Genomic DNA, 21,672 nt, shown 5'->3' with positions numbered 1-21,672 from the left:
TGACAATAATGTCCTGCCACAAAATCATTGAAAATGTCACATGAAGGTAACCCTAAAACCTTAATAGTTTACATTTATGTATGTTTAATGTGTTTTATGAACAGTAAATGCAAGGAGGGCAAATTATGCAATGTATGTACCTTTCTTGCTTTTGGAAATAACTTCCCAGATGCTGCGCCTTGAACATGGGTCAACTCCAGTAGTGGGCTCATCTAAAACAACAACCTTGGAACCACCAATTAGGGCTATGCAAATTGAAAGCTTCCTCCTCATTCCACCAGATAAGGTCTTCACAGGTTTGTGCCGATGGCTGTATAATCCAGTGTCTTTCAATGTCCTGCAAACAAAGTAACCAACTTCATGGTAAAGAATCTGTAATACTATGGGATCCATGCCTTCCTACATAGGACAATGATGGCATAGGATTTTAGACTTAACCACTACGTGGTTACACAACAGGATAATGGAGCTTGAAAAAAAAGAGCATGCTAGCTAAACATTTCTAAGCTTTCAGTTGCTAATGTAAGCTGTACTTGAAAAATATGGAGGCTGCCATTGCTGATCTCTACTTCTGGACATCTTAGTTAACTGGTGGTCATGCTAATCAAATGGCTTTTAAAGTTTCTTAGGCCCTGACCTGGCATGAGGAGCAAAAGCTCAGACTGCTCTAATCTATAAAAGGGGCTATTTATCAATTTTTCTACTCCAAATGCCAACCGATTCTACTCAAAATGCACACAGTTTTCACATTGAATACAATTAGAAAATTTGTGAATCATAAGCGAAAGCTAATTCACCCCAATCAATGTGAAATTGTGTAAATTATGAATAAAAGTTGGGTAAATCTTGCTCTCTGCTTTTGATTGCTCTTGCTAATAAAAAACTAGATTTTTGTAATCTTGCATTCAGGTGGTCGCACATTTTTGGCACGCAAAGCTGGCTGTCAGATTAATGGGTACACGAGAAAGATGTGCAATTTTATCTTTACAGCATTGTCCTTTTGTTATATGGCCAATCATATTTATCCGAGTTTCTCCTTAAAAATTGCAATACAAATGTAAAGAACTAATCTATAAAAAAACAGTAATCTTCCCATGATAAAATATTCAGAGACAGTATACCACTGCAGCAGTGGAAAAAAAAACCCTAATGGGTATTTGCATTTATATTATGTTTTAGGCGTATACAGCATTCCAAAATGTTTCACAAACACTCTGCAATCAATATAGGATCATCCGGAAGAAAAAAAATGCAGCGAGGCATCGTTTTGCCATCTCCTATCATTTTTCTGGACCATTGATCAGAAAGTTCCGAGCTAGAAATATTTAACTGTGATGATTCAGTACCTCTGTCGGTAACTTCCACAGGAGACAGAGAGGAGGAAGACAGATAAAATGGTTCTGATCAGATATTAAAAGGAATATAAGAACTTCTAAATTACACCTGGCTGGGAATTTTACTCAGATCTTGTCATTGCTACCCCCCAAGGTGCAATTTGTGTTGTATTTTCCATTTAAACATAAGCATGAGAAGAAAAAAGTGTTGTTATCTAACTTGGGAAAGGTTTTAAAGATTGTAGAAGGATATTTAACATTATGTCTAGACATGCACTCAGCAAAAGGTCTTATACAAAACTTGTTCTTTGAAAACATACAGATCTGTTTTGGAATATTAATTTATTTCAATAAACTGTAGAAATAAAGTTTTTTTTCATCTAAAAGTCAGTTCAATCCTTACTAAGCATCAGTTGGCCAAATTGCTTGAATACAGTTATTTTATTACTATACATGAATTAGATGCAAATGTACCATGTTTTTTTCTTATGTTTCTATCTTTGACATAATTGTAAGACAATTGTTGTTGCATAAATTATCTGAATTGTTGTAACATCTAATTATAGAGATCAGTTGTTAAGAACATAAAATATTCAGGCTTAGCAGTGACCAAAGAAAACACTAACATTATGTATGTTCCATTAAATACGAAAGCTGCTAAGAAAAAAACAATGATGTAGGATGTATTTTAAGCTGTGCACACTATAACTACTACTTGCTAAGATAGCTGTTATTTGCTTCAGCTGGGGCTCCAGCACTGCACCGGTGTTGGCATACTTTCACTCCTGAATGAGATGGTATTTCCAGATCATACACATAGAAAGCACATCACTGGGCAGGAATTGTGCTATGCCCCAGAATTAGCAGTGTGTTGGGCAACAGCTGCTCTCATCAGCAAATGGCAGCCTCAGCAATGCCAGGTAGCACCCAATGTACAAACCTACATTTAGGTTTCGAAAAAACACCCTCTGATTTCCCCTACCCTTTCTGATGTCTCACTTTGCATTGAGTAGGTGCAAATGAGCCTATTTTTCTGTACAATTGGCCTGACCCATGGGATGAAGGGCCTTCCGTTCCCCAAGATACTGGATATGACGTGAAATGCTGGCTTTTGTTACTGGTTACTGCCGATTGTAGTCTGGCTCAATGTTTGGCCTAAGTATACATTTATCTTTGTTGTGTTATTATTTAAACTATGTTTTAGCAATACCAGCTTTTCTACTTTTTACTAAGATATAGATTAGAAAAACTACCAAAAATGTATTTTGTATGTGAATATAATAGTTTTTAACAATTTTTAGAAAGGCATTCCTCCCGAAATTCTGTCTGTTGCTCTGAAAGTGGTTCAAAATAATACTTATTTGTAATATTTAGTCTTTTTTTTTAGTTTTCTTAAACTACTATTACACATACCTTTTTACTTCCTCGTGGAGTTGTAATTTCTTCCATTGTGGAGCTTTAATAGAGCCATAAAGCAGCAGATGCTCCTTAGTAGTGAGATGGTCAAACAACACATCATACTGCATGCAGACACCTAAGTTCTTCCTGACTTGCTTTAGGTGTGTTCGTATATCCTCACCATACACATATATGGTGCCTGAAGTGGCACTAAAAAGACCTGTCACCATAGAGCTGCAGAGAAAGAAGTGTAAATTTATCACTGACTATATATAACCCCAGTATATCATTAAACCAATAAAAACAGTGGATGCATGTTGTTCCGGTATCCTGCACATGTAAAGATAGCCACTCCCTAACAGTCATGTGTTTGGCACAGAAGGTGTCAAAATGTAAATATTTGTGCCAAGATGCCGGAAATGGAATTAAATTATATATGGGCAGCACGATGGTTTAGAGATTAGCATTCTCTTCTTAGTAACACTAGGTCCCAGGTTCGAATCTCAGCCAGGACACTATCTGTATAGAGTTTGCATGTTTTCCCCTTTAGATTGTGAGCCCCTTTGAGAGACAGCCAGTGACATGCCTATGGACTTTGTTAGGCACTGTGTAATACATCGGCACTATATAAATACTGTATAATAATATCTGTGTACATCTTTACATTTTATATTTATCTATTCCTAGAATTATGCAAAATTTTAGATTAATTTGTTTTTTTTTCTTACAGTGTGGTCGTTTTACCAGCTCCATTGTGACCCAGCAGCGATGTAATGTGTCCTTCGTAGAAGTTTAAATTCAAATTTTTGACGGCAACTTTTGACCGATATACTTTAGTTAGGCCATGAAGAGAGACACCCAAATTCAGATCAGTTGGATCCTGCTCATTATAGGGATAAAGCTCATCTCCTGCAAGAAATAAAATACATGTTTCTTCTTCATACTGGTAACAGCCGATTCACTTTGCTTGTATCCACACTAGCTGAACCTACCTTTCTTTTTCCCCTCCCCCCATGGTAACTTAAGGTCATCTTTTCAACCTAAATCTGATAGAACTGGGCGTCTTAGCAGCAAATCACCAAGCACCGGTTAGACAAGCTGAAGCAGAGGTCTACATACATTGATCTATTATCATTTCTCTATTACATATATACACATATAAACTTTTTGAGCAGCAGTAATATTTTTAAAATTCCTAGTATTTTAGTTTTAAAATTTAATATGCATGGGGGAGGGGGGCAGGCATACTTGCTCATTATATACATGGTAAAGAAGATTCTTGTTTAATAATACAGCACAATGCCTGTTTTCTTTGAATAGATTACCTTTTTTCTCAGGAGCGCCATGTGCCACAATGTTAGACATCAACAATCCACTTGGTTTCTTAGAACACGGACCATGGAGTCCACAACATTCCATCCAAAACGATGGCAGAACAGGGAAGTACCAGACAGCACCAATACCATATTTTCCTGAATTAACATTTTAACATAAATAAGTATAATTATTTGGCTCTTTGTTATATGAATTTATGAATGGTATTCAATATATTGTTTTCACTGAATACTTTACCTGGGAAAACTATTTTAATGTACCAGCCAATAATAAAGTAAATCAAAGCATCTATCAGCATGACCCAGCACAACCAGCCGAAATTAAAAATGTCACCAGCGACTGGAGATGTATACATGTTATGCCACTGAATCCCTGCAAAAAGAAAATAAAACTTACAAAGGTATTTATTAAAGTACTGGCATGTTGAACATTTAATGCTAATTTCTAATACTATACCTACAATAAAAGAATCACATTTCTAACCAAAATGGTACAAATATGAATATGTTTACGGAATTTGTAAATGGTCAGTTACTATTTTAAAAGTGGAACTATAGTGTAAAGATTGTTGTGTAAGGAAGTGCAACAAAGCATTGTTTGTGACACATTGTCATCTTTCATCTATAGAGATGTATTGCAGACTTTCACTCTACATCTGCATACTGTAGATCATTCACTGGCTCACCTTCATTCTGCTCTTCATAACGGACAATATACTGTGTGGCATAACTCAATGCTGTTGGGGAAAAGAGGCTCTATGGACAAAAAGCGAAAAAACAAAAAGTTATCCAGAGTCAGATATTTGAAAATTGATGAAGAAAAAGATTTAATTTCTATCTGTTTACCATTATAGGGAAAACAAGGATATATTAATATAAAACGTACCAGCAAGGTCTTTCCAGCAAAGGACAGGCTGGCTTCTTTAGATACAACCGCAATAAAAGGAAAGAAGGTAATTATATAGATTAGACTTCCACTCAGACCTGCCACATTGGTATTATGGAAAAAGACACTAATGAGGAAGCTCATGGCAATAATTGTCAAGCTGTAATCCAGGAAGAACAGGAACAGGATAAAGCCATTGCTATAGGACAAAATTTTGCCAAACTTTAGAATTAGGACAAGGATGCTGACAGTGATAATCAGGAAGCTTGCACTTTCTATGAACCAAGCAAAGAAGTGGCTGGAAGAGTTAACTCCCATCATCCTCATGTACTGCAATACAAGAATAATACAAATCTGTTAGTCAAATTCATTTTACAATGTAATACAAAATAATTCATTTAAGGGGTTAAACATTCTCATCACTAGCAAAGTATTTACATTAGATTTGTTTTTTTGCCACGAGAAGATTTCTGATGATGAAGGTTATGATTTGGGTATTTGCAGTAGTTTTTGGCTTGAATTTTAATACACAAGGCAAAAAGGAGACCATGTTGAAAATGTAATTTTATTTAAAAAGGAATGGAAACCACAAATATGCTGTAATTTTTAACTATTTTAAGCATTTTTTACAGCTGATGTTGTTTTACAAGTTAGCACTGCTTTACATCTTAAGGGTAGTCGTCTGAAAACATTGTGAAATAGAAAAATGTCAAATTATTTTAGAAGTTTATAAGTGGGCTGATGATTTTTCTAGAAATAAAGTGTTGCTGATTTTATTATTCAAGTGGAAGATACATTTTAATTTGCTTAATAATAGCTGACATCCACAAACTACAAACTTAATAATACTTAATGATGATGAGAGAAATGTTAATAATGTGTCTTGACTATTACTTACAAACATGTACATCAGATTGAATAATATCAAAGGGTTTTTAAGAGCCTCTTCTCTTAGGGATGGATATAATAATAATGCACACTGTGCTGCCACACAAGTGGGAAGGGTCTACTATCTATCTATCTATCTATCTATCTATCTATCTATCTATCTATCTATCTATCTATCATAAATGTTGGACCCTTTGATAACTATTAGTATTGGTTGAATATCTCACTATTCGATTCAACAGCTATTCAATCGAATTGGGGGATATTGTTCGGGTGATCAAATGTGGAATTTGAACACCGTTAAAGTCAATGTGTTCTAGTGCCCGTGGAGTCCTTTGTTCCTGGATATAGAAACTCTCGAATATTTCCTTGAACTTCTGATGGTTCCTCAAAATTTTGGCGAAACGATTTTGCAAAAACCATTGGAAGACCGAGGAAATTATAACAGGAGGATTCACAGGGTTCCCTGGGAATCCTCCTGTTTGCGATGCCTGGGGCACCAGAGGTTAATTAACCTCTAGTGCCGGTGATCGCACACTGTTCTCAATGAATGCGACCCGGCCTGGGGAAAGAAAAATTCTCATGACACTTGAGCTGTCATCAGGGTTTACCTTTCCTCGGCCAATCACAGAGCACTAGAGGTGATGAATGGGGAGACTTGTCCCCATTTAACCTCTAGTGCCCGGGAATCCCACACTGACTGCACAGCCGTGGGACTCACCCTGTCATGGGATAACCTGTACAAAAATAAAAGTTAGTTACACAAATCACACACATTCAATAAATTACTTTAACATTAAAACCTCTTTTTTAACACGTTTTTTACACACGAATTTGCGTGTTTTTTATGTCCGATCTATCTGAATTCGAACAGCCATATTCGGGTAAAATATAAGGACATCCCAAACCACTGCATTTGCTTACCTACTTTTTTTTCAAATTACAATTTCAAATGCACAAACTTGCATAAATATAAACTTTCTTTTAGATCTTGCCTCCTCCAGTGCAGTTACCCATCTCGAGCTGTGATACTACACAAAACATTTGATACACAATAACAAACATAGAATAGCAATTTATGTTGACCCGTACCTCGTGCAGGCGAAGTTCTTTCTCATGTACCAGTTTCTTTACAAACGATGATATAAAAAGGACCCAGGATATCATCAATGCGATGGGAAGAGAGAAGGCCATGCTGTAGAGAAAACTGTGGAGAGAAATGAAGAATCCTATTTTATTGATCTCCTGCCAGCAGTCACCTCATGGGAAAATTTTAGGTTAAGTTATTGATGATTGTGGAAGTGCTTGCTATAACTCATGCATGATACTGCATGATAACACTGTGTCACTGATTTATGAAAACTGGGTGAAGAAAAGTAGAGCTGTTGGCAGGAGCAACCAGTGGGAATCCTTATTTTATTTTTCCAGCGCAGGTTAGAAAATTAAATTTAGCATCAGATTAGTTGAGGGTGATTTAAATTAAGTCCACTTATCCTATACCAAAACTTCTATAGCCCCAGTTTCTGTCACGGTCCCTTCCGTGACGGAAGTTTGAAGATCTGTCAGACAAGCTGCATGTGAGATTATCCGACAGTCTCTTTGTTTTTACTTGTTTCTGTGTTGTTGTTTGTAATGACCACACCCCTTGTATCAGCTGCAGCTGGTGGTCATTACTGCTCCTCCATATAGTCTGGCTTCACACTTCATGCTGTGCGGTTGATATTCACTGCTGGGTTGTGAATAGCTGGAGTGTTGTGCCATCCTGAGTTCCTGTTTATATCTGCTAATAAGATAAGTTGCTTTACTTTTGGTCTTTTGGTGTTTTGGGGTTTTATGGTTATTTAGTTGTTTACTAGGCCTCAGGGAGCCACTGGGTCCTTCATAGGGGAAGGAACCAGTAGTCTCAAGCCAGACACTATTCCTAGGGCTAGTAGGGACTAGGTTCCTGTGTATGAGTATTTCCACCATCAGGGGATACTCATACTGTCAGGAGTTAGGGCTAGATTAGGGTGTCTGCAAGGGGTGACCATTCCCTTTTCCCTAGCCACTGGAGGCCTAGTCCAGAGTATAACCCTTTCTGTTTCCCTCCCCTCCCCTGTCATCCGTGACAGTTTCACAAAATGAGATATATTTTATCACCTAAAAATATTAATAACAATTATTAAAAGTGGAACTCTATTAATTTAGTTGTAAAAGGGTTAAAACCGCTCCCTGGTTACTACTTCTATCTCTGCCCTTGTCAAGACTTCGGCTTCAGGTTATGGTATGGAAAGTGAGGGCATATCTTCCCACTGGGAGCAATAAACATCCCACAGAGGTTCTCCCCTTTTAATACTTGAACCAAAATATTACATTATACCAAATTATTACAGTGTATGTCAAAATACAAAATGCTATGCTACAGCAAATACATTTTAGACAACTTTGCACTTACAAACTTTACATAACACACACATATATATGTATTAAAAAGTTTGATGTAGCGGAACTTGAAATGCCTGAACAAAGCCTGACCCCAACACTGAACAGCCTAAAGCGTTACATTGTAGTCAGTTTCTTATGCAGCATGTGTACCTAAACTAATACAAGCTTTTCTGGTTTAATAGACCTAAAATTCTACAGACATACTCCAAAGTCTTGTGAAAAGCCTTAGGTATGGTAAAATCACAAGTGCAGGGGCAACAGATATATATATATAATTTTTAATATATTTATTTTAATATATATATAACAATCTAAAATGATTATATATATATATATATATATACATTTTAGAATGGAATGTTCAACAAGCATAGGTGTGAAACTGCTCCTAGGTCCAAGATAGTTACTACCAAAAGTTGTGCTAACATTTTAGATACATAGTCACCATTGTCAAGAAAAATGTAGAGAATGTTAGCATTTTTCACATCTGTTTTATTCCCACATATTTTGTATAAGCTATATTGGGCAGTTTAACAAATTACCATATTATTAATAAATTAAAATCTAAATAAAATTGTAAGGGCTGAACAGCATGTTATTTAAAAAATATATATATGCAGAGCACAAGAGCACCTACCTATCTTTTGTGTAGCAAGGATAAGGCATGGGCTGGAATTGTACTGCAACATCATCCAGGCTCTTATTTGTCTGTATTTCAATAATGGCTCTATCAATATTCTCCTGTAGATAGACAAAGCCACGACTGTACTTGTTTGTCGTAGTGGAGGGTCCAGGAACCCAGTAAGAACTTTTGATGGAATTGGTGTCTTCAGAGAGTATAGAACGCATGGTGATGCTGTAGGAGATCTGTTTGGGCAAGTCCGATACGGCACGTTTCTGCCTATTGCTTCCAGATGGAAGACTGAATGTCACAGCTGTGTGCATAAAAATAATCATTGTAAAAAAGAAACATACTTAACTGCAGATGATTAAACACAGTGATATTTAATTTCATGATTACTATTTCAGTTACCATAAAATAATGCATTCTGAAAATTAGGGGTTCAGAAGAAGACAATTTGGGAGAGAAAACGTTAATTCTGAATGGTTGGGGTGGACTTAAACAGCTCTCTTTACTAATATTAACAAATAACACAGCAATAACTATAAGTACAGTAATAAAGATCTGCTCCCCCACTAACTAAAATAAAGCTAACTATGTAATACCACATTTTGCAAAAGATCATTAGTCTTGGTGCTGTCTCTCTAAATAGTTGGATCAGTTATCTTGTCCTCTAAGCTTAGCAATACTGACAGTGGAAGAAACCAAAAGCCAAAGTTGGTCAGGGAAAGAAGCAATTGGGCAAGTTACACAAAAACCTTGTCCAATGGCCATTGTTTCCCCCTGGTAGGTCTGTGCCAGGGGAGTTTGTTTCATGCCTGCCCTACCTCCCAGAAGACTAGAGCCAACGGATGTACAATAATTTAACTTTTTTTTTTTTTAACCACTTAAATATTTATTCCTAATATACAGATACACTAATAATCAGGAAATCTAAACCGTGCCCTGCCATTTTGGTGGGATAACAACTAGGCTTACTAGGCCTGATTGATTAAAGCTCTCCAAGGCTGGAGAGGATACAATTTCACCCAGCTTCACTGATAAAAGTGTGTCCTTTCCAGCCTTTCTCCAGCTTTAATACGTCAGGCCCATTGTGTCGGTTAAGCATTTAGACCGACGCATGAATACGATGGTATTATACAATATAATTTAATTCCTGAGGGATACCTGCAAATAGGCTGTTGTTCTTCTGAAGCTGCTCTGCTTTAGCCATCATTTCTTCCGTGGAATCCATAGGTTGAATACGGTCGTAGGACATGCAGGACATGAGGTTTAGAAGTACCTCGCAAATATTTTGAAAAGCTTGAATTGTTATTTTATTATCATTAACAAGATTGATTAAGTTATCTGTTGGAATAGAGAGAGTTTAGAGATAATAAGTTCTTATTATGGATCTTCTAATGTACTGCTAAAGACGTGTACTGTTACAATAAGTTAAATACACAATGTTCCAATAAATAGCAGTAAACAAATAGGACAATCTCACAATACACAAAAAGACCTCAGCATATTCTCTGTTATTCAATCCATTTTGTATTTGCTTCCTCAGGAGTCAGAGGAAAGAGTCCGTTGGATGACAAATGTGTGAATGAGGTGTTTAGAGAAAACCAAAAATTATTATACATGAAGATTATGCAGAGGTAGCAAACATAGCTTACTGTATAACAACTAAATCTCAATGTAAAAAATAGGATGGTTTCAAAATTGTAGTCATCGAGAAATTGTTTATGTGACCTCTTTTTTCACCCTAAACATACTAGATGTTCCTGTCATTGTATGCGGTTCTAATGCTTAAACAGTTCCAGCAAATATGCCCCTTAACATTGTCACCCATTCTCCAAGCTTTTAGCTGGAGATTTTCAGTCAAAAGCCCTAACATTAAATGCACCTGGATAGAAAACCATTGTTATCATAGAAAACCCAAGGCATGAACACAAATTTAGGGGTAAAACTATTTTATTAGCATTAGTCTGCTATCTGCACTCCCTCAACACATAATACATATGGAGAGATTAGTGTATGAAATGTATCACTGGAGCCTACAATCAATCTGACTTTAAAATTAAATTTCTCACATAAATTTGCAGCAAATGTTAAGTGAACATAAAACAGATACTAATATAAGATGCCACTCCTTTAATATCATACAGGGGTGGGAGTACAAAATTAAGGGGATCTTTTTAGGCACCAAATGATAAATATTTTAAAAAATCATCACTTTACTTACAAAGTAGTTTTAAAATTGTTTAAAAACAAGGACATATACACAGAATACACCTTGATATTGTGGTCCAGAACAGTAATGTTAAAAAAAAACATTTACTCCAAACAGTACCCACTATTTTCAAGGTCCTTTCGATACAAAGAAATGCTGAAACAAGCTTTATACGTCTATGGGCCAAATAGTGGGACTGTGTGTTAGTTCCTCAACGCGTTTCACAGGCAGTGGTAATGCTACTTCTTCAAGAGATATTGACATACATGAACAAGTTGATTTTTAGTATTTATTATGTTATAGTGTGCAATAGGAGATTTTGACTTTATTCTCACAGAACTTCAGATGGTAACAAAAGGCTCGGTACTCACATCAGTTTATTATCAATTTCTCTGTCTGTGTACCGATGTCTGTACTGTATCCAGAAGACAAGGATGAAGAACTAAAACACAGTCCCACTATTTGGCCCATAGAAGTGTAAAGTTTGTTTCAGCGTTTATATGTATGAAAAGGGGTATTTTTTTTTCAACATTACTTAAAACTACAGATTTAATATGCGTAAGGTATGTAAAGTCTCCCAACAAACACAAAAACAGACAGGCTTCTACAGGGCACATCTATTCAACAATTAAAACAATCAACAATTAAAAAGTCACTGCTTTATGATCACTAAAACAATTTTGTTTGTTAATGAAAAAAAAAATATTCTTTAAAAATGAAACAGATACTAAATATTATTTATGGTGTTTATGTCTTTTATAATATTGAACTTTGTCTTACTTTAGGCTTTTAGTGGTAAAATACTACCCCACAGTGGACAAATAGCAGAATGCAGTGTAAATGCACTCACCAGCTTTGTTTAGTTTCTCAGTTATGTCAGTGACATTCAGCTTCAAGAAATCCTGCAGTATTCCACTTACAACAGTATTATTCAATATTGACTGTAAAAGCAAACATCAATATTAGTTAAACAACAGCAAGATATGTAAAGTAAAATTGGTTTCAGCAAAGTATAACTTTGCCAAAGGTTCAAAAGATATATTTCATGTCATAGTTTGTCCCATCACTTTAGCAGGACAGCTTGATTCTCAAGTAAATAATAAAAAACATAAATAAAAGTATGTCAATATAAAAAGGAATTCATATAATAAATGTTATTAGTACATATAGGGTTTAAGAGAAGACAATATTTTGATGAATCAAAAGATTTGGTCTTTTAAGTCCCAGAAATTTCAACTTGTCACTTGAAAAAAGGGACAGCGGAGAATTAGAACTGAGAACAGAGAATGCTTTATCACTGTATACTTACATTTGGTTTTCATATTTAAGAAAATTCTTACCTCCACTATTCCTAAAACTTTTTGAGCTTTTAGCAAGGTGGGCAAAATTTTCAGAATCGACTGCATACTTTTAGACATATTCTGTACTGTATTCCTGTAATATTCCATCTGAAGTATTTTGCTTTTGGTCTAAAGGTGAACAGAAAAGAAATGCCTAAAGTTATATTTTATAAAAAAGATTTTAAATGCCCACAACTATTAATAAACTAATGATAAAAACTATAAAAACTAATAGGAAATAGATAAAGGTGGCTCATAAAAGTTTAGATTGCCAGCATCTACAGTTTTCTTTCAATATTATTTGTCATTTAAGTGTAAGACTTTATTACGTTTCAGTTTTGGATAGAGTGGGCATGGAGTAGAACCACTGTGGTTTTTCGATTTACCCCCAATTACAATCATTGTTTGGGACATTTTTTCACATACAGCAATAAACAACTGACAGAGGTTCAAGAATTTCACCTGCTTATTGCTTACTGCCCTGTGCTATATAGATGAGCACTTTGCTGTGCCAGATTTGAGAGCTTGTGCAGACTGAAAGAACTCAAATGAACATTTAGCGATTCTTGCTGAATAAAGCAGAAGTTATACCTTCCTACTCCTTATTACAGCCACACATAAAGCTTTACCTTCTCCATTATTTTCTGTGTTACAGCAGTGTTTGGTGAATACATTATTTTTCCATATAACAGAGGCTTCAGCAATGTCCAGTAGTTGCCACCAGAAGTAGAACCTTCTATTAGATTGACAAATAAGTCTGAGCAAAAGGCATCTGTAAAACATAGAACTTCCCTTTAGTCATTTGATGCAGATGTTTCAATCATTAAACTGTTCATGATGACTATTGCTTACTATCAGTAGGAATTCCTTATGCATCAGTAGTAGATTTTGCTTGTCCACTGTTGCGGTTTGTAGCTGATTTGATTGAAGGATAGATATAAGAGAGGACCTGGATAACAGTGGTTAAATTTCCAGTGCACACAGCTTTAGAGAGATAAGTGAATGTAGGTATGCTGGCTCGAGTAGTTCCTGGAAAATTCAAAGAATCCTAAAGATGGACAAAAACATAGACACTACTGTCACATTACTGCTCAAGTATGGGTTAAGATTCCCACCTTTATTACCGCCAGGCAACCAAATTAATATAATTAGCAAATAAAGAGAATATTGAAAGCAAACCTGCCATGAGAAAAATCTGGGTTTGCCATTGCTGTTTGCTTTTTAACAAATACCAGTAGCCTGGATGTTTTTCTTTTCCAAAGGTTTTATTACTATCACTGGGCCTGATTTAAAAAACCTTTGCGAGGGTGGAGAGGATACACTTTCATCAGTGAAGCTGGGTGATCCAGCAAACCTGGAATAAATTTCTCGGAATTTATTTGCTATTTGATAGCAAATGTTTTCAATCCTGGACCAGATCCATCCCCGGTTTGCTGGATCAACCAGCTTCACTGATGAAAGTGTATTCTCTCCAGCCTTGGGGAAAAGTCAGAGATTGTCATCTGCAGGTTTGTCCTGGGTCAGCTTTTTTTTACATTTAGTACTGTTAGCATAAAGGCTAAAGCAGAGAATACCAGTGATAAGTCTTCATGTGTATTGATGAAGGTTTATCTTTAGATATCCACTGAAGTGTCACAGGAGGAAGTATTCGCTGAAATGCTACTTTTTGGTGTGAGTAAGCAATAGGTAAATGCCAATAAACATAACTGATTGGTTAAACTGTTTGTTCTCCTTACTTGGTTCATTTAGTTGTTCTGTTTTTGGCCAGTTTTTCACATTTTTTTTCAAAATGCCAAACAAGGACATTATTGATCAGCCTCCTAATTTTATTGGGTATGGTCATGTTGTACCAAAAGCCCTGCACTAGATAGGCCATCCACATACATAACCTTATAGAAAGAAATATCCTTTACCTAATTGCAAGCAATCTATTGAATATACCATACATGGCAAAAATACTGACCTATTTTTCTCACAAAATTGTGATATGTTTGATGATTTCAAATATGAAAACATATTACAAAATGTAAATATTAACAATGATGTTTAAAACATTATCCAAATCTAAAATAAAAAGATAAAATTGTCCATGATATAATTGTTCTATGCTGCTAGCTGTGTTCATTGGAAACATACCACGCTCCTCTTTTTCCTGGTGGTTGATACGCCTGTGAATTGTTTTATGAAGCTCAGCAATTGGCTGATCTCCTGATCTGATGGAGTGTTTGTAAGTAAAGTTTCCACTTCTTCCAATAGGGTTTTCAATGCAGCTAGAATACGGTCAAAGTCAGCTTGCATTGTTGATGGAATTGCCAGCTGCAATAAAAAGAAATAATATGCTGTTTTTTATTTGAAAAAACAAACCCCTAAAAACATTTTGAACTATTCATCCCTACTGCAAGCTGTAATTTGTAGAATAATGTTTTGTTTCAGTTCTGATTACACTATGAGAAGTAAAATATGTACTATAACAATATATTCTTAAGAATTATATAACGTTTGAGTGTGTTAAACATTTGATGATGTGAAAAAAATCACCTTCTCTGTACTCCAACTTTAAGCTTTCCTGTATTCTAAATTAACCTCTGAAATATAAGGCATACAATAAAAGGCAACCAGTTCCAGGAAAACAATGCTAACCTAAAGTGGCTCCCTTGGTCCAAATACTTCTTCATGCTAAAGAAACCGAAACTCCTGGCTGAAAGCCGAAGTCTCATCACTAAACTTTCAAAGGGAAACTATTGGCTTGCTTTTTTTATATGTATGTTAATGCAATCAGCCTTTTGAAAATAATCTGTGAGTTATACTTTTCCAGGTACAATTAGTAATTGCATGTTTATTGGGGCAGCCATATATTTTGCATGCTGCACCATAGATATGCCTAAGAGTGGCCATACATAGCGTTACAAACAAAACTCCTAGTTCATCATTCCCTGTGATGGTGGCCAAGCCACTAATGGTCCTCTTAGGAGGTGATAACAGCCACCTCTGGTTGGAAAGGTGACTATTATCATGCATGGAGACTTTCCAACAAATTCTCCACTTCTGTAAAAAAAGATCGTAGAAAAAGGAGTACTAAGTGTACGCCCTAAGGTTCATTGGCACAGAGCATTTACCAATCCTACATCTAAATAAGCAACATTGTACAGATACCATGCCACAAATATTCTCAAGACAGACACTCTCAAGCCCATATAGACGTCAGATAGATGTCAGATTACTGGAAACAACCTTTTGTGATCATTTCCAGTGACAAATAAACAAATGAGCGCTTTACACACACCGCCATTCTGTTTTACAAAGTAGGAGGCAGAGGACAAGAAAACTACACCCCGCTGTGCTCTCCTCTATGGGGAATTACAAGATCAATCCCAGATCAGATTCCAGATTCCATCAGATGGTGGACTGATAAACAATGTAGGCAGAACGGCCAACAATTATCTGACCTGCGTTCTTAGCTTTGGGATGGATACACACAGCCAGGTCTTTTACTTCCAAATGACTTCTGATCAGATTACACGATTGCATCTGGTAAATTAGAAGTAATATGTACTTCTAACTAAACGTAACCATCTGATTGTTTGCTTCTGTATTTGTTTGCCACTGAAAATGTACCAGCAATGTGGATCAGAATGTACGCCAGCAGATGTGGGAAACTGACTGCAGTTTAGAAATTAAACGTTAAAAAGCCATAACTCAAAAAACACTGGAGTTTTGGTTTTCTAACTCATTTATTTGAGGGAACACGAACTAAAAATAAACAGTAAATGTATATTGTCATGGCTGACATAATCTAATCAATATAAAACCTCATATCTTTGGCTCTGATTTCATTACGTAATTAATACTTACCCTATACAAAAATTTGATCAAATCCACATTTTCCAGGAATATTATGGCCATCTGATAACCCTGCTCTGAAGACAAATTACAGAACACTTGGAAAGGTTCGGCCACCATTGAAGTGTTTGTACTACACTGGTATAAAGTGGTAAACCAACTGCCAATCTGTGGTATGGAAAACAGATAAATTCAAGATTAAAGACAATATCTGGCATTCTTTGAGGAACAGTGCTTAATTACAGATATTAAAAACATACAGCATGTGAATTTAAAAAAAAATTGTAGTAATCACAATAGAATTGTCACCTTATGGACCACTGATGGCAAGTTCTGTGATCAGCTAAACTAAACTTTATGGTGCCTTAGCCCACATTACCACTTATTTCTAATGTTGTGTAGAGAAGCAAACTATGTGCGTAATGTGTAACCCACTGCAGCCAACCTCAGCTCAACTTTATCCTTATCTGACTATATATTCACACACATAGTGCTATAATACCATTTTATTGATACTTTTAGGTTACAGTACATAGCACAAACCTAATTGTTTAAGGCTTTCAGAAAAAAAAATCTGACCCTGTTTGGATACAACCTCACCTTAGTTTTATTTTCTGGGATCACCACGTTCATCAGAGCCGAAATACTTGTCCGATTCAGCTTTACAAATTGACTCAGCTCTTCTTCCACATGACTGCTATTATAGAAAATGTTTGCCAGTATTGCTATGTGAAAAAGAACAAAAACATCAGTTGTGGATTTTTATCATATTGTTGTTTTTGTAAATTGACAATAATTATTAATAAAAGCATTTTTCCCCTCAAAAGGTACATCTATAATGTGAGCAAATTTCTTTATTTTTTTAAATACAAACTGAAATTTGGACAGTGCAAATAATAATTGATTACTGCACCATCTGTAGCACAGTAACGCAGTCAATGCGCAAAGGGTTGCAATAGGAATTAAACGATGTGAAGTTTCGTTTGCGTTTGAGGGTGGTAATATGCAGGCAGAATTAGACTTAATCTACCATAAACAAAAGGGAAGATTTCTTAGTGTTATGTTCTACTGTATATTGAATGGGTAGAACAGATTAACAGAGAAATGTCATGCACCTGAAACAACAGACTGGTAAATTGTAGGGAAAAGCCTTTCCTCTGCCTGTATTCTGTTTCTATACAACTCACTGAAAATGTTGCAGATATTTCCATTCTGTATAATGTAATCTGTAAGTGACGGAAGATTACTGTTTGTAATAATTACACATTTGCTTCATAAGATTGTAGTTTATGTTGGACACTAAATACAATACTGTTGCAAGGCTATGCACAACGGCCAATGTGTTAAGATGTATCTCCAGTCAACATTTTAAAAGTTTTGGGTAGAGTGGGGAAGCATTGGATCCTCTATTAAGTCCTTAAAGAGTCCACTCTTTATTGGGAAATCACTCCTTTACATGCCATTGTGGCTATTGTCAGGAAGAATGAAACAGAGAAAAAATAAAAATTGTTCCCCAGAGCAAGGGTTTGAGGATAACTCTTCCAATGATAAGACCAGTTCCAGGAACAAGAGGTCTAAGAGGGACATTTTCTTTCACCTAAATATCCTCGAACCCTTGTTGCATACCAGGGACTGGAAGTATAGAGAAGGTTTGTCAATGGGACACAGATAGTAAAAATATAAACTGGCAAATGTTACAAACCTCTCATACTCCAAAAAAGAAAAAAAATCACTAAAAAGATCTACCCTCCTGTAAACATATTATGCATCTATAGCTGCAGCCCCTTAGTCCTGTGTCTTCTCAGTTTTTCTGTTTATAGTAGGAGGGTTCTTTTTTTGGGTGTGACATGGACACTTCTTATTGGCTGTCCAGAGGAGGAGCACTCCTAGGATCCAGAGGATGAGACATAGTCATAGAGATAGAAGCAAATGGGTCAGCACAGAACATCTGCAGTGCTGCATTAGCAGTCCCCATACCCAGAAATAGTGCTGTCCAAAAGAGACAGCAAATGTGGGTGAGCTTATCTTTTTATCCAAAACATACTTATTGGGTTGGCTCTTGCCCAGAGATGAGTTTTTAAGATGCAAAAATTAAATATCTACAGTTTTGCAGTAAGGTTTAGTTTGTACAAACATAGTCATTTTTCATCCAGCCTAACGTTAGTACTGTACAGTACACTACCTTGCAAATCCAGGCTTGTAACTTTAACAAATTCTTTTACTGCTGAAGAGATATTTGTAAGTTCATTCATTGGAAGACTGCAACAAAATGTAAAAATAAATATTCAGTATCATTACAAGAACATTTATGCAAGATAAATGTGGTCATTAAATCCATTGTGAAGACTAATTATGGTCAGTAGTTTGTAAAAAGGATCTAAGATGAGCCTATAAATGAAGAATGAAGAGAAAAATACCCCTGAATCATGTATAATAATAAACATGCTGTAATTGTAACACCAAAGGGTATATTTGTTTGGACTTCATATTAATAAAACTTTCACCCAGGCTTCACCTGTTTCCCTAATCAAATCCAATGAAAAATGTGTAAATCTTGGTAAAAATGATGTCAGTCAGTATGAAAACATTTATGAATAAACCCGAGACCTCCTATGATATCCTTTGAACACAAAGGTACAATAAATAAATTGTTTTTATACTTCCCTAAATATCTGTAAAGCTGTACACACACTAGATGAGTGTCACCTGAGATGAACAATCGTGATCACCTTAGGCAAAAATCTAGCTTGTGTTTGATGGTCCCCTGACATCGTTTAGGGATTTATCACAATCCTGTCCTAATAATTTAGGGATTTACCAGAAATCAGGCAGGGCATTATTGCAGAAAGGAGCAGACATTGTCCCTACTTCCAAAATGGTGGGCTGCACATGTGCAACTTAGACTTGGTTGTCAGTGAACCCGGCAATCCCAGCTTCCCCTGCACTTGCTGGGACTGAATGAACTTCCGTGCCTAGACAGGATTTATGTCACCTATCCCATCAAGATTGCTGAAGATCACAATAGGTAACAGCAGAAGGAAAGAGTAGGAGGCACTCTATGACCGAACAGAGAAGTGAGTATAGCAGGGTTTAGTTCTGCTTTAAAATCAAAATCCAAAATCAAAAATTCTATCCATCTCAGTGATGGATTTGCATGCCCATATCGACACCTGTGTAGCAGGAATTAATGAATACTTATGTAATAATATTACTAATACTCTCAAATAACAAAGTTAGCTATATGAAGTCAGTGTGCTTACAATTTCTACCAACAATCCAATATTTTTGTACAAAACAAATTTTTGAACGGGTGTAACCAGAAGAATCTCAGTTATCCAACTATGACCAGGCCCAAAGGTGAAAACTTTAACCGCTGTCACCATTACTTGTGATGGAAAGCATTCTTTTAATTTTCATTTACTGTTTAGTGGTCTCACCAGTGCCCAGGATCAGCTCAGTATGCTGTAGTAAGGTCATTACTGTCTGTTTGGATTGATAAGAACTATGGTAAGCCTGGTAAAGCTTGGAATGGAATGACATGTACAATCATACTAATACTGATCTACTCACAGCGTGCTAAACTGAACAGTAATTTCATTCTCAAAGGCTTGCCACAGGCTGTTTAGGAGTGACGTTATTGCTGGTAAACTGGTTGCTGTCTGGGTCACTTGAGTTCCTGTTGACAACATATTTCCCACATCATGTAGCAGTGTAAGATACTGGCACGACATATAGCAGTATGACAGTGAGTTGTTTGAATCTTCCAATGCACAGATTTTACTGGACAGGTTTTGAAGTTGGTACATCTGAAAGAAAATACAGGTATTATGTTGGACATACAACAAATTCTTCCACTGTATTTACTATGTATTACCTTTGTATGGTGAAACAAATGCAGAATAATTATAAAAACATGCATATTTTGCTCATGATTTAAATTAGACAGCATGAATTAAACTTGTGTATGAAGTACTGGAGGATTATTGTAATAAGCTGAACACCTGAACTGCATGTTCGTTCTGCATGTTCAAGTCAGTAAATCAGAATGTGTTAAAGGCAGGAGATCAGAACATCAACCAGCAAAGCAATAGTTTAGAACCAGGTCAGCAATGACAGGTTACATCAAGGGCCTGATTTAATAAGGCTCTCCAAGGCTGGAGGGTATACACTTTCACCAGTGAAGTTAGGTGACCAAGCAAACCTGGAATGGATTTCTTCAATGTCATTTGCTATTTGCTAGCAAATGCTTTGAATACTGGACCAGATCCATCCCAGGTTCATAGGATCGCCCAGCTTAACTGGTGAAAGTGTATTCTCTCCAGCCTTGGAGAGCTTTAATAAATCAGGGCCCAAGTCTCAGTGAAAGGTCTGCTCCAAAGCAAAACTCCTGTGAACAAAATCAGGGTCAAAATCTAAATCCAATCTGGAAACTATCCCCACAGTACCTTTTTTGTCTCAGCCTAATGGCTAACATTGTTCATTCTATTTCATTTGAGCCAAGTCATCCTGGATCCATCCAAGTTTGTTACTGGACAGTGGATTGAGAAGTAACACAGTGATGAGCTATGTCTTAGCTCACCCTGGCTTCTCCTATTATCAATACATGATTGGTTTGTTGTGATGCCAATCATCTTCTTCCTCCCACAAATGCAAATTCAGATATTTATACTGCTTACAGTACAAAAAAAAACAAAAAAAAAAAACACACATACAAAATGTATGTAAGCTGACAAAACCCAAAAACTATTTGAAATGTTTCAGTTTTCCAATACTTGGATGTATTCATCTTCACATTTCAGGCTAAGAATAATTTTAGAAAATACACAAACAGCTGATCATTTTGCTTTATAAATAATAGGTAATAACGTGGATACTGCTAGTCCTATCAATCCACCATGTACAAATGAACCATGGATAAAGGAAAACAAGAAGCCACCTTCCATGGCTCTCCATAAATGCATTCAAGAAAAAGGCATAGACATGAGGAGATCTGAAGTGTTATTCACATCATCACAAGGTGAAAATAAAGGAAAAAAAGCCTGATCAAGGAAAAATCTGCAATATATTACATTTTTGGTTTTGTGTTTAGATATGCTTTTTTGTTAGAGTTGTGTTTTTTTGTGTCTAATATATATGCATAGAGCTCAGATTAAAAGATTTTTCCCCAAAGTGCATACTGAAGAAGTATGCTTGTCCACAGATATGTAATCCATGACATACAAATACACCACTAAATAAAGTATTCCTATACATATATATGATTATATTGGATAAACCATGATTTAAACAATATATCCATCAAGTCACATGACTTAATTTGATGATAGAATTCATATCCCAAATTATTTAAATGGCAGAAACTATAAACCTGTGGTCAAGGGGTAAGAAACA

General features: G+C 35.9%; 2 protein-coding genes and 1 long non-coding RNA gene across 3 annotated transcripts in view; all 3 read right to left on the bottom strand.

Annotated features, from left to right (window-relative positions):
- ABCA12 (ATP binding cassette subfamily A member 12) overlaps positions 1-10,226 on the bottom strand; it is a 56,559-nt gene extending 46,333 nt beyond the window's left edge. The window contains exons 1-10 of the mRNA XM_072418543.1: positions 10,054-10,226; positions 8,902-9,199; positions 6,933-7,047; positions 4,953-5,282; positions 4,753-4,822; positions 4,305-4,439; positions 4,058-4,204; positions 3,461-3,641; positions 2,748-2,966; positions 141-337 (exon numbers count right to left, since the gene is read on the bottom strand). Of these exons, the coding sequence (XP_072274644.1) occupies positions 141-337; positions 2,748-2,966; positions 3,461-3,641; positions 4,058-4,204; positions 4,305-4,439; positions 4,753-4,822; positions 4,953-5,282; positions 6,933-7,047; positions 8,902-9,199; positions 10,054-10,153 (1,792 nt within the window). The 5' untranslated portion in view covers positions 10,154-10,226. The remainder of the gene's footprint in view (positions 1-140; positions 338-2,747; positions 2,967-3,460; positions 3,642-4,057; positions 4,205-4,304; positions 4,440-4,752; positions 4,823-4,952; positions 5,283-6,932; positions 7,048-8,901; positions 9,200-10,053) is intronic.
- Positions 10,227-11,980: 1,754 nt separating this feature from the next.
- Positions 11,981-13,163, bottom strand: LOC140335700 (uncharacterized). Its single transcript, XR_011921747.1, has 3 exons — positions 13,071-13,163; positions 12,442-12,570; positions 11,981-12,042 (listed from the first exon to the last, which is right to left on the bottom strand). It is a non-coding gene; the product is annotated as an uncharacterized lncRNA (long non-coding RNA).
- Positions 13,164-13,299: 136 nt separating this feature from the next.
- On the bottom strand, positions 13,300-20,080 carry LOC140335699 (glucosylceramide transporter ABCA12-like). The gene is made up of 6 exons (XM_072418544.1): positions 19,852-20,080; positions 18,464-18,540; positions 16,882-17,006; positions 16,294-16,449; positions 14,578-14,757; positions 13,300-13,489 (listed from the first exon to the last, which is right to left on the bottom strand). The coding sequence occupies exons 1-6, from the start codon at positions 20,010-20,012 to the stop codon at positions 13,310-13,312; spliced, it is 879 nt and encodes a 292-aa protein (XP_072274645.1). The 5' UTR covers positions 20,013-20,080; the 3' UTR covers positions 13,300-13,309.
- Between the last annotated feature and the right edge of the window lie 1,592 nt (positions 20,081-21,672).

Source organism: Pyxicephalus adspersus, chromosome 7 (genome assembly GCF_032062135.1).
Source record: "Pyxicephalus adspersus chromosome 7, UCB_Pads_2.0, whole genome shotgun sequence".
Taxonomy (NCBI): domain Eukaryota; kingdom Metazoa; phylum Chordata; class Amphibia; order Anura; family Pyxicephalidae; genus Pyxicephalus; species Pyxicephalus adspersus.
Note: the sequence above shows the minus strand (reverse complement) of the source record. Positions and strands in the feature narration are given on the sequence as shown.

Excerpts from the sequence above, each read along its gene's own strand:
- LOC140335699 (XM_072418544.1), bottom strand. The coding sequence starts at position 20,012 with ATGTCGTGCCAGTATCTTACACTGCTACATGATGTGGGAAATATGTTG. Across the intron at positions 17,007-18,463 it reads TACAAGCCTGGATTTGCAAG|CAATACTGGCAAACATTTTC; the intron begins GTAGTGTACTGT and ends TTTTTCACATAG. Across the intron at positions 13,490-14,577 it reads CCAGGAAAAAGAGGAGCGTG|GATTCTTTGAATTTTCCAGG; the intron begins GTATGTTTCCAA and ends GTCCATCTTTAG.